Consider the following 11,186-nt stretch of genomic DNA (forward strand, 5'->3'; position numbering starts at 1 on the left):
ACTCGGCGTTATCATGTACATTAAAGAGAGAGAGAGAGAAAAAAAAAGTACTATATTTAAAGATGAATTACAGAATGCCAGATATCCATTTACCAAACGGCACCCAAGTTTCCTCAAATCTTTTTACTCTACACTCCCCGACCCCCTCTGGGCGCCATTCTTCCATCTCTCCAGGCTCACCTCGTAGGCCCCGCTGGCCTTCCACGCGCTGATGATCAGGTTGACGATATGAGGCATGCCCTTGCCGTTCTTGACCTCGGCGAAGACCGTGGGCCCGCCCTCGCGCATCTTGGCCGCGTCGCGCTCCATGACGCCCAAGTCAGCGCCCACCGCCTCCGCCAGATCGATCTTGTTGACGATCAGCAGGTCGGAGCCCGTGATGCCCGGCCCTCCCTTGCGAGGCACTTTATCACCCCCCGCAACGTCGATGACGTAGATAATGAAGTCGGCCAGCTCGCGCGAGTAGTTAGCTGCTAGATTGTCGCCGCCGGACTCGATAAGTAGCAGATCCGTCGAGAACTGCTTCTGCAGCGTCTGTAGAGCGAGCAGGTTGGCGCTGATGTCCTCGCGCACCGCGGCGTGCGGGCACCCGCCCGTTTCGATTGCGCGGATTCGGTTCGGGGCAAGAGCCTTGTGGCGTGTGAGGAACTCGGCGTCTTCTCTACATGTCGTTAGAACACAGACACACCCACCTCACAAAAACAAAATGCAGTGCAACTTACCTGGTGAAAATGTCGTTTGTGACGGCGGCAATGTTATACTCATCCCTCAGAGCCAAGCACAACGCAAGCATCAGCGCCGTCTTGCCCGATCCAACTGGCCTACAGCAAGTCAGATGGATATCAACATGGTTCTAGTAAACTAGCTGCTTTCTCTTGGATTATATTGTGGTGTGGCCTACCCTCCAATGCCGATCGTGAAAGCACGGTCTTTCCAATCCCTGCCTTCGATGAGGGGCATCTCACGGTTGGCATAGGAGCCCGGGCCGTCGAGGATCTCGTGTGAGTGGCCATGACCGTTGAAAGGGTCGTCATGGGAGTGCAAGTCATCGCCATGAGAGTGGGAGTGGGAGTGGGACATGATGGCGAGAGGGGCAACAAAGGGTAAGAGCTCAGCTTGGCCTGAGGGAGGATCTGTCGGAGAAGGGAGTCAGCTGGTACCCTCAAAAGGCTTGCTTGTTGTGTCCTACAGAGATAGTTACTCACCTTTATTTTCCTGATGGAATGTTGAACTGGAGTAGCAGATTGCAAAACTGAGCTGGAGCTCTGGCGGGGGTCTCCGATGGTGGACGATAAGATAAAGACTGACAACTACTGTGAAAAACGACTACATGACAGTCTACAAACAGATGAGTAGCAGGAAAAAACAAGACGATTGTATTTCCAGAGTCACTGAAACAAAGTCGGTAGTATCCTGACGCCAAAAAAGACCAGATGAGTCGCAATCGCAGGGCACGGATATCAAGGAAGTTTCCACCTAGTCTATCACACCAGAAAGAGTCGAAGGCATCGACGAGGCGAGACAAAGCCAGATAGGAATCAATAGGTCGAGAGATGGATGGTCAGAGAGAAGGGGGTGGGTGAGAGATATGTGTCGAGTCTGACACAAAATGGACAAAAGTCGAACAGTCAACCAAAAAAAAAAAAGAATTGCGAATCGGCTAGACCATGAAAAAGAATTGACAGGTGAGGTAGAGTACAAGGGTTCGCATTGATTGCACTTCAAACGCCGCGGCGCAAGCAGATTGTCCCTACTTGCACCGCAATCGAAGATAGATGGGATTTCGGCCTGACATCCAGAAGAAATCAAGTACCCGTATAGACAGATTCAAATCGTCCCTCGCGTATCCCAGGGAGAAAGAGGATATTTCAGAGAACGCGAAAGACCGCCAGAACAGAGTCATGCTTCATCGGCGCTTTGCGGTGCCTTAGACAAAAAAGGAAAAACAGATATAACGAGGACTAGCAAGGGAGAAATGAGCAAAAAAGATGATAATAAGGGGACATAGAGAAAGAGAAGAATAAGCAAGCGAAGAAGAAAAAGAAGAAATATCCTCCAATATGTCCAAAGATGACGAAGAAAGAGAAAAGAAAAAAAAAAACCCCGGACATGGCAGACAAGCCTTCAAAACAAGTATAAAAACCTATTGTACGCCGATTCCACCCCTCTTGATATCGAAACGAATATAACAACGTGTGAGAGCTCCTTCTAAATAGACGACAAAGATATTAAGCGGTGCCTTTTTGTCTCTTGCCGACCCGGGGACTGGCCTTGACCTTGGCGGTCCCAGTAGGCGCTGCCCCATTCACATCAGGACCACCTTCGTCCCCTTCGATTTTCACCGTGCTTCGCCGACGTTTGTTGCCAACACCGGGGCTGGAGTTGGCACTGGCACCTTGAGCCGCGGCCATGTTCGGTTGCATCGGCCCTTGCTGCATCACGCCGGGAGGTCCAGCCAGGTGGCTCTGAGCCGGGCTGGGGTGAGCTGAGCCACTGAGATGCGGGGAGCCTTGGACAGGCAGACCCAAGTGGGCCATGGCGGGAGAAGCAAACTGAGATGGTGGATTCATGTTATTTGGGCCTCGAGGGTTGGGAATCTGCTGCATCGCTGGATTCATTGGCGGTTGCACGAAACCAAGTCCCGGGTTTTGAGTCTGAAGACTATTCACCAGATGCCTAAGTGCTTCCGGAGGAGACAGCTGTGGGTAGTTCTGAGAAAACTGGAACAACATCTGCATATGGGAAATTGTTTCCGCCACCTAATTTCATCCAGGGATTAATTAGTCTTCATCATCATCGCCAATTAATATGGGGGAAGGGATGGTAACTTTACCTCCAAAAAGCCCATCACTGCGGTTGGAACACCATTAGCAGTTACCATGGACTCGGGAAGAGTGACAGAGGGTGGCTGCGGCTGCTTTTGCTGTGCTCGCTTGGACACGTTCTTCGCTAGTTTGGGGCTTTGTTTCTGCTCCGAGAGTTCGAGCGATTGCAGCTGGCTCCTCGGGATAAACTCGGTGTGGTTGGCGACGGTAATATCCAGCACTTCAATCTTGTTGTTCATGTCGAATTGGGCGCGTAATGTGCCATTGGTGAAAAGCTATCATAATCATGAGAAAAAAAAGGCCCCCCTCTCCCCAATGACCAGAAAAAGATAGGAAAAAGACATACCTGAGACTCATTTGAAAACCAGTAGATAAACGATGTCTTCAGACTTTCCACAATATGACCACCATTTGTAATATCTCTTTCCCGTAACCCTTCCATGATCATCTGGATCTTTGTAATCCCGCTAGTGAATTGTGTCATATAATACCGGGTAAGGGCAGGGGTGGAGATCTCAAACTGCTTGGCACCTGTTTGGTTGTGATAGACTCCCTGTCGTAAGACGCCAACGGGAGAATAGAACCTGTCGACAAAAGATTGCCAGTAGATCAAGTCTTGGGCTTCGCCTCGGCTCTGAACCAGTTAGCTTCCGATACCACCATCCATAGAAGCCGATATAGAAGAAAAAAAGAACGTACAATAAAGCCACTTAGATGCTCGGCAAATGAATTCAGGGCAAGAATGCTTGCTCCTTTCATCATCATTCTTTGTTGAGCCTGCTGTTGCTGTAACATCAGGGCCGCTGAATTCTGCTGTTGCGCCTTCAGGTGGGCCTCCTGGGCCGTCATCGGCTGCTGTTGTGGTTGCGGGTGGCCTTGCTGTTGGGGGGTCTGTTGCTGAGGTGTCTGTTGATGCTGCTGCTGCACCTGTGCCTGAGGAGTCTGCGCCGGGGTCTGTACTTGATGATGCGGTTGCGGCTGCTGCGGTTGCCCCTGCGGAAGCTGCTGCTGCTGCAAGTTCGGGGTCGAATGCGCTTGGGGGTGAGCACCAGGCTGTGGAGGTGCTTGAGTAGAGGATACCTGAGTAGGTGGGTTAGAGTGCTGCTGCGATGGAGTCACACTGCCCGGCGGCGGTGGTCCAGGCTGTGGCTGTGGTGTGACACTTTGAGCATCGTGGATCACTTGAGGCTGTGCCGCAGCACGCTGCTGCGGTGTTTGCTGGCCTGGCTGGATGGCATTGTTGGCTTGCTGGGCCTGCTGCTGGGCCTGCTGCTGAGCCTGTTGCTGGGCCTGGTGCGCTTGTTGGGCCTGTTGCATAGCAAAAAGTTGTTGCTGCTGAGCTTGCTGGATCGACTGGGCCTGGCTGTGAGGCATTTGACCAAGGTGCATTTGAAGATTGACAGGGCGCATAGCAGGATTTACCTGCATGGCAGCCAATTGAGCGGCGCTGAGGCCCTGAGTTCCGTTTGGTAGGGGAACCGGAATCCCACCATGTTGTTGCTGATGCTGTTGTTGTTGTTGTTGTTGTTGCTGCTGCTGCTGGAGGATCATCCGCTGTCTAAGAAGCTGTTGTTGCTGCTGTTGTTGCAGTAATTGGGGGTTATTTGCGACTAGACCGGACCAATTAGTTAGCGGGTGATTGAAATGGCAGCACGCGTCTATTATCCCCACTAAAAAAAAAACGAGACTTACAGTTCTGTGCAAACTGCTGCTGCTGGAACATATGTGCCTGTGCCGGGTTCAGGTGCTGAAGCGCGTGTGCGTTCGGGACAGGCCCCCCAGGGCCCGCGGATGCCGCCCCGGGCGGCATCCCGCCCATCATAGGGCCTGCCTGGCTGACTTGGGGCGCACCGGGGTTCGAGACGCCGGGATGGATCTGCTGGACCATTCCAGCGCCCGGATGGGCAGCATTGGGGTGCTGAGTGGCGGCCATGGGGTGGCCGGGAGGCAGACCTGGGTGCTGCGGGATGCCTTGATGGGCGGGAAACGGCTGCGCCATCATCATCGCTATGCTACCAAGTCACCGACGACGAAAACCCGGAGATGACAAAGACAACACAACGGGCGAAGACCGAGGGCAAGGGAAAGCGCTCTTGACAATCGGCTTTCTAGCGCCGGAGTGCAGGCCAAGACGCAGCGGACGGGCGACGGAGCCTGCGTGGATAGTCGTCCTGGTGCATGGATCCGCCGTCTACCAGCCAGGTCGCCCGCCTCCTGTAGAAACGAAGCAAAAAAGTCAGCACAGATCAGCTAGAGTCAGCCGGATTGCGGTGGTTGGAGCGGTTGGAAGTTTTGGGGGGGGTCCAGGGTACGGACGGCGCCAGTCGAGGAACGGACCTTGACGGGGGCAGGTGGAGGGGCTAGGGGCCAGCGAAGGAGAACGGCACCTGTTCGCGATCGCCAGGCAGTCGGACGAAGCAGAACCAGACAAAGCACTCGAGCTCGGCCGGCCAGAAAGCGCGGCGGGTATGCAGAGAGACGGGAGGAGGTCGAGCGGGAAACCAGAGGCACACGGGAGGAGGTTCAGGGACGGCAATCAAGCATGGCGAGACTCTTGAGGCTTTTCCCAGCGAGAGACGCTGAGAGTCGCACAGCGCGCTGCTGGCACGCTAGTCCCGGAGAGGCATGTGTCACGTGATGGAAAGTGGAAAGGCGGTCGGGAGCAGGGGAATAGTTCTTCCGGTGCTACTTTTTCTTCATGTGTTTTTTTTTTTTTTCTTACTTGATGCGCTCTTTCTCTTAACTTCTTCCTCTTATCCTATTCATTTTTCTGCATGACTGCTCCAACTATTTGGATCGGTCAGAAGATATTACTTCTCCTCGATTCTGCATCACTAGGTAAGTTGTTTACTATTACTCTCATTCTGTCACTGCACTGCACACTTGTCAAAGATGATCACAACTTCTTCTTCTTTACTTTCTGAATCGACCTTGGAGAGACAGTTCGGACCTTCCTTTCCCGGTTGGTCTGCTACTTGCCAGTATATCTTGTCTGAGACACTGCATCATTCTGTTTTATTCTTCCGTTGCCTCGTTGCCATGTGAAGAACGCAGCTAACAGCAATGCTTAGGTTCGATGCAAATACCGCCATCTACGAGGATTAGACTTAGATAATGACTGAAATGAATGATTATGGCAATTACGCTTATTATCAATATCTTATAATAGATGCATTCTCCGTATAATATATATAATCCTGTCGAAAACAGAGCATCTGTCTTGACGGCCCTCCATATGCGTCGGGTTACAGTAGAACGACACAGCTATTCGACACCAACAATCCGGGCCTGACGCCTTAACCCCCCTTTTAAACTCCATGCGGCTCTTATAAAATATGTACCATGAAGGCCATAAAAAATTTATCTACTAGTAACTATAGAAAATCCTCTGGATTAAGTGCAAAAAGCGAATATTAGTGCCCTATTGAACTGCCTCTGATCGGATAACAAGTGCCGTTTCTCCGATGCCAGTATGCTTATATAATCAAATATCACGTGATACCTGAAATGGGAAGGTCTGAGCCGGCCATATTGAATTCTCGCCGCACCAGCATCGACATTACGCCCGCTGATGCGTTCTTGTGCTCCGCGTGGCATCCGCAGCTATTGCCGACATTGATTTCGGGGGCCTCGGTTGCCCCAGATGTTGCCGTCAATGCAACCAAGGCTGCTCGCACCTCTCGCCCGACCCTGTCGTTTTGTTGCGCATCGGCGGTATCCCACCAGCGTCGTTCTAACGCGTCGTTTCCACGCTTCTCGAAAGTGGCTGTCAGCCGCGCCGCACGATCCAGCGGACACTGTTGACTCGGCAGCGGATGCTGTGGCCAAGAGCAGTGGCTTCTCCGCCGAAGACCTTCCGAAGGATGGAGCTGCCACGTCGGCTTCGAAGCCTCCCGGAAAGAAGGAAGCCGGTCGTCCCTATGGATCAGCAGTGCGTCGGGCGATGAGAAATCGAAGAACAACAAATGAATCAGCTCCCGCTGCTCCTCTGGTCCCAGACTGGTTTCGAGAACGCAATACCCTGCTCAATGACGGCGCACCGCAGATCCCGATACAACAATCGATGCATCAAGTGCGCGTGGAGAACTCGGTATCAGAGTCGGACAACGTGGCGAAGGAGGAGTCCGCAAGTGGAGGGGATGGAGCTGACAACGCCGGTGACGGAAAGCCCGTGGATTCGACGAATCGATACGTCGTGGCAGAAGCAGTCTGGGAAGAGCTGGTTGCATCGGTCAAGGCTGGGTTGGCCTTGCCTTCCCCCAAATATTCCCAAGAACCGCCTGCCCTTAAATCTCATCTTATTCTTCAGTACCCCGATAACGACGGCATTGTGTTCCTGGACGCCGTGGTCAAGCGGCTGGGCCACGAACTCGGTGCCAGTGTTGTGACCCTCGATGCGCAAGATATTGCCGAGCTGTGCTCTGAACAGGATCTAGCGGACCGGGGCACCACGTCCCCAATCAGATACCTGGGATATGAAGTTTATCGCCCTTTCTCCACAACTACCTGGAACGAGAATGACGAACTGTCTATAGAAGGAGAGGGTGACGAAGCTGATGAAGATGACGGACCCAGAATATCCAGAGACATTCGGCCAGATATTAGCCCGAAGTTTATCACCATTGAGACTTCCCGCGAAGCCGGGGATATAGCCCTCCCCGTTTTATTTGGCTTAAAGTCCCTAGCAGCGTCGTTGAATGGCACATCCGACCAGGCGGTGGCGGGTCTCTCCGCACGCAGTACAGGCAAAGCGGAAGATAGGTGGCATCGACTTGTCAATGAAATTATCCCTTCTGCAAACAAATCACCCGAACCGACTTCGGAAGAGGAATCGAATCTTGAGGCCGGTGATGGTGCTCAACGACGGAGTGTTCAACCAGGACGTGATGTGATCATTCAGATACAAGACTACGCGAGCATTCAAAATACACGTGAAGGCTCGAGGTTCCTCTCTCTCCTCCGAAAAGTCATTGAAACCCATCGGAGACAACGATCCCGGGTTCTGCTGATCGGGACTGTCGGGCAGGATATCAACGTCTCTTTATCCCAGGATGCTGCCAAACGTGTGCCACTCGGCTTTGATGACCAATTCTCAAAGACGATCGTGCTGACTCCGTCTATGGAGAATAAGCTTGTTGACAAGACGCTGTTGGAAGATCGCAGGAAACGGACCATGGCGATCAATATTCGCCATCTACAAGAGCTGCTCCGGACAACGATGACCGACCAATCTGCAACCATTGAAGACGGTCTCCTTGACAATCGCCACTGGGCCTTGGATGATGTAACAATCGAGGCATCCGGCTTGAGCGAACGATACTGGACATACAGCCAGGTCCACCGGATCGCGACGCTGGCGCTCGGATGCTGTAAACCGGGAGAGCCACTTTCCTTGGAACATATTAGCCAAGGGGTCAGGCTCATGGAGAAGACAGACAAGATCAGAAACGATTGGCTGAAGGAAAAGTGGTCCAAAGCGAGTCCTTCAGTGGACGTGGATGACCGAGAGCAGCTCCTTAAATCGCTACGCAAAACATGCAACACCCACGAGAAGAAGCTCCTCAATGGTGTTGTCGACGCAAAAAGCATCCGCACGACTTTTGCCGATGTGCATGTCCCCCCCGAAACAATCGACGCCCTGAAGACCCTGACCTCTCTGTCCCTGATCCGGCCAGAGGCATTTACCTACGGTGTCCTGGCTACAGACAAGATCCCTGGGTTGCTCCTGTACGGGCCTCCGGGAACTGGCAAGACGCTTCTGGCCAAGGCTGTGGCCCGCGAGAGCGGCGCGACGGTGCTCGAAGTGAGCGGGTCGGAGATCTACGACATGTATGTTGGCGAGGGCGAGAAGAACGTCAAGGCCATCTTCACGCTCGCCAAGAAGCTCAGTCCGTGTGTTGTCTTCATCGACGAGGCAGATGCCATCTTCTGCTCACGCACGGGGGCCAGCAACCGTACATCGCACCGAGAACTCATCAATCAGTTCCTCCGCGAGTGGGACGGGATGAGCGACCTCTCTGCGTTCATCATGGTCGCCACCAACCGGCCGTTCGATCTCGACGACGCCGTTCTGCGGCGTCTTCCGCGCCGCCTCCTAGTCGATCTGCCGACGGAGCAGGACCGGCTCGCGATTCTCCAGATCCATCTCAAGGAGGAGACCATCGACGCCTCGGTCGATCTGGCGGAGCTTTCGCGGCGTACCCCTTTGTACTCGGGCTCGGACCTCAAGAACCTATGCGTTGCGGCCGCGCTGGCCTGCGTGCGTGACGAGAACAACCTGGCCGCCCAGCACCAGGGACCGGAAGCATACACCTACCCGGAGCGACGCACCTTGTCATGGACACACTTTGAGCGCGGCATGGAAGAGATCAGCGCGTCTATCAGTGAGGATATGTCCTCGCTCGCAGCCATCCGTAAATTCGATGAGCAGTATGGCGATCGCAAGGGCCGCCGCAAAAAGGGATCGGCGTGGGGATTCACGCCCTCGAGCCTGGATGAATCGGGGCCCGACTCAGCACGCGTACGGACCTGAGATCACCTTTTTTTCTTTCAAGTAGCATTCTTGCTCATCTTTCCTCCTTTTTTTCTTCTTCTTCCTCTTCTTTTTCTGTGTCCCCTAATCTTGGTGGTGACTTTCCTGCTATTGTTATGAGACGACTTGTATAATATCACCATGATAGACCATGTGCCAATAGATCTGATATGAATAACTTTAGAATTTTCTTTTCTTTTTAATATATATAGACAGATATAATTCCTATTCACAAGAACACTGGGCAATTGTGGAGGGGCAATAAGGGACATCTGCCCATCGCATCCATAACATCATCGCCCCCCAAAGCGGCGGCAGGCTCTTTTTTTCAACTCACTTCCGTCTCCCAGTCACCTCGCAGCTCCTCGACTCTCCGACATATGGTCTGCATCGGCTCCCATCACGCTCATTAGGATTCTTTCTTTGGCTTTCTTTATTTTCTTCCTGTCTTCTCATCTATATTCCCTTTGCCAGCCTGCGATCCGTTCTATCCAGACAAGATCTGCGCGCGGGGGAGGGAGGAGAAACCCATGCGTCCTGCCGCCGACTGCACACGACCCTCACCCTTCTAGAACTAAGCTTATCGCCCCCATTTCTCCATCGTCGCCGGCACAAGAGACCTTTCTTTAAAAAGAAAAAAAAAAAAGGAAAAAAAGAAGATGCCCTCCGAGAATCAAGATGCGACCATCAAAGAGTCGAAAAGATATGTGCGCGAGATCGTACGAGACGACTGGTCCTTTGAGCCGTCCGAGTCCCGCACTGCGTCATCGCTGCTGCCCACGTCGACCGGCTCCGAGGTTGCGGAATGGCGACTTCGCGAATATGACAGCTCGGATTCGGAACTAGAGCCACGCGCCGGGTTTCAGATGGTGGACATGTCGCAGCCACCGCCTGCGGCGAGGCCCGAGGCGAAATCCAAGACACCCGCCCCAGAGATCAGTCCGGCGGAGAGACGGCGCAAACGGCGCATGCGGGTGGAGGAGGAAATCTGCTGGAACGAGGGACTGCACACATGGGTTGAGCAACGGGATGTCTGGTCGGGGGCTCGGAAACGACGAGAGGTCGGGAAAAGACTGTTACAGCACAGCGATAACAATGTAGAGGAGGGGCTTGGTTCGGACTCACCGGGGACGTCTCCCTCAAACGTGGACAACGAGGACAGGCTGGCCTGCCGGACGGAGACTGCGCTTGCGATTTCCCACCCCCCCACCACCATCACCGATCGACTTGCAGAGGAGGAATCACCGCGGTCGACGGAGCTGCTCCCCGCGATCGACAAACGCAAGGAGTCCACAGAGACCGGCATCACAGAGCCGGAGCCCGTCGTGTCCAACTACGATGGCGATAACGACCCGGACGAGCCGCTGATCCCCGTCGCATCGCCGCTGCTGCCGCTGTCACATCCGATCCGCGCTGCGATCAATCCCTCCATCTATCCATCCATCTATAGCAAGGTTGTCGTCCAGGGTCTCACCCCAACCGTGCCCATCAACCTCGCCGACATGACCAAGGCCATGGTCCAGGGTTGGAAAGCTGATGGCCAGTGGCCGCCGAAGCCCACCCCGATCGCCCCGGGTGCCGATGTTCCTGTACGCAAGCGCGGAACAGCAGCAGGTCATGGTCATGGTCATGGCCATGGATCGGCCGCCGCCGCTGCTGCTGCTACTGCTACTGCCGCGGGGGAACCCTCCAAACGGAGATCCAGCGTCGTAAATGCCGTGCGCAAGGTCCTACATTTCTCGTCTCACCCTTTTCACCGGCGGGGCTCCAGCCATGGCGGGCACGAAGACGAGAGCCATCCCCAGCGCACTTGCAACGAGGCAGCAGTG

General features: G+C 53.9%; 4 protein-coding genes across 4 annotated transcripts; 2 read left to right on the top strand and 2 right to left on the bottom strand.

Annotated features, from left to right (window-relative positions):
- Positions 1–2: 2 nt before the first annotated feature.
- On the bottom strand, positions 3–1,218 carry ASPZODRAFT_1907016 (hypothetical protein). Its single transcript, XM_022727325.1, has 4 exons — positions 1,190–1,218; positions 902–1,133; positions 723–821; positions 3–661 (listed from the first exon to the last, which is right to left on the bottom strand). The coding sequence occupies exons 2-4, from the start codon at positions 1,078–1,080 to the stop codon at positions 124–126; spliced, it is 816 nt and encodes a 271-aa protein (XP_022581674.1). The 5' UTR covers positions 1,081–1,133; positions 1,190–1,218; the 3' UTR covers positions 3–123.
- An 883-nt stretch (positions 1,219–2,101) lies between these two features.
- Positions 2,102–5,277, bottom strand: ASPZODRAFT_132120 (hypothetical protein). Its single transcript, XM_022722939.1, has 5 exons — positions 4,518–5,277; positions 3,525–4,435; positions 3,172–3,459; positions 2,834–3,100; positions 2,102–2,759 (listed from the first exon to the last, which is right to left on the bottom strand). Exons 1-5 carry the CDS (start codon positions 4,825–4,827, stop codon positions 2,229–2,231), a joined length of 2,307 nt encoding a protein of 768 aa, XP_022581675.1. The 5' UTR covers positions 4,828–5,277; the 3' UTR covers positions 2,102–2,228.
- Positions 5,278–6,468: 1,191 nt separating this feature from the next.
- Positions 6,469–9,357, top strand: ASPZODRAFT_151710 (hypothetical protein; the record flags this gene model as incomplete). The annotated part of the gene is made up of 1 exon (XM_022725765.1): positions 6,469–9,357. One exon carries the CDS (start codon positions 6,469–6,471, stop codon positions 9,355–9,357), a length of 2,889 nt encoding a protein of 962 aa, XP_022581676.1.
- Positions 9,358–10,016: 659 nt separating this feature from the next.
- ASPZODRAFT_44545 (hypothetical protein) lies at positions 10,017–11,129 on the top strand (the record flags this gene model as incomplete). Its single annotated transcript, XM_022728355.1, has 1 exon — positions 10,017–11,129. A coding segment is annotated over one exon (1,113 nt), but the record flags the coding sequence as incomplete, so codon positions are not given.
- Between the last annotated feature and the right edge of the window lie 57 nt (positions 11,130–11,186).

This window comes from Penicilliopsis zonata (assembly GCF_001890105.1).
Source record: "Penicilliopsis zonata CBS 506.65 unplaced genomic scaffold ASPZOscaffold_6, whole genome shotgun sequence".
NCBI classification, from domain to species: domain Eukaryota; kingdom Fungi; phylum Ascomycota; class Eurotiomycetes; order Eurotiales; family Aspergillaceae; genus Penicilliopsis; species Penicilliopsis zonata.

Bases quoted from the DNA above. Each gene is read 5' to 3' on its own strand.
- ASPZODRAFT_1907016 (XM_022727325.1), bottom strand. From the start codon at position 1,080: ATGTCCCACTCCCACTCCCACTCTCATGGCGATGACTTGCACTCCCAT. The intron at 822-901 runs GTAGGCCACACC...GACTTGCTGTAG, and splicing joins TTCACGATCGGCATTGGAGG to GCCAGTTGGATCGGGCAAGA. The intron at 662-722 runs GTAAGTTGCACT...AACGACATGTAG, and splicing joins ACAAACGACATTTTCACCAG to AGAAGACGCCGAGTTCCTCA.
- ASPZODRAFT_132120 (XM_022722939.1), bottom strand. From the start codon at position 4,827: ATGATGGCGCAGCCGTTTCCCGCCCATCAAGGCATCCCGCAGCACCCA. The intron at 3,460-3,524 runs GTACGTTCTTTT...TAACTGGTTCAG, and splicing joins AGCATCTAAGTGGCTTTATT to AGCCGAGGCGAAGCCCAAGA. The intron at 2,760-2,833 runs GTAAAGTTACCA...GGATGAAATTAG, and splicing joins CAGTGATGGGCTTTTTGGAG to GTGGCGGAAACAATTTCCCA.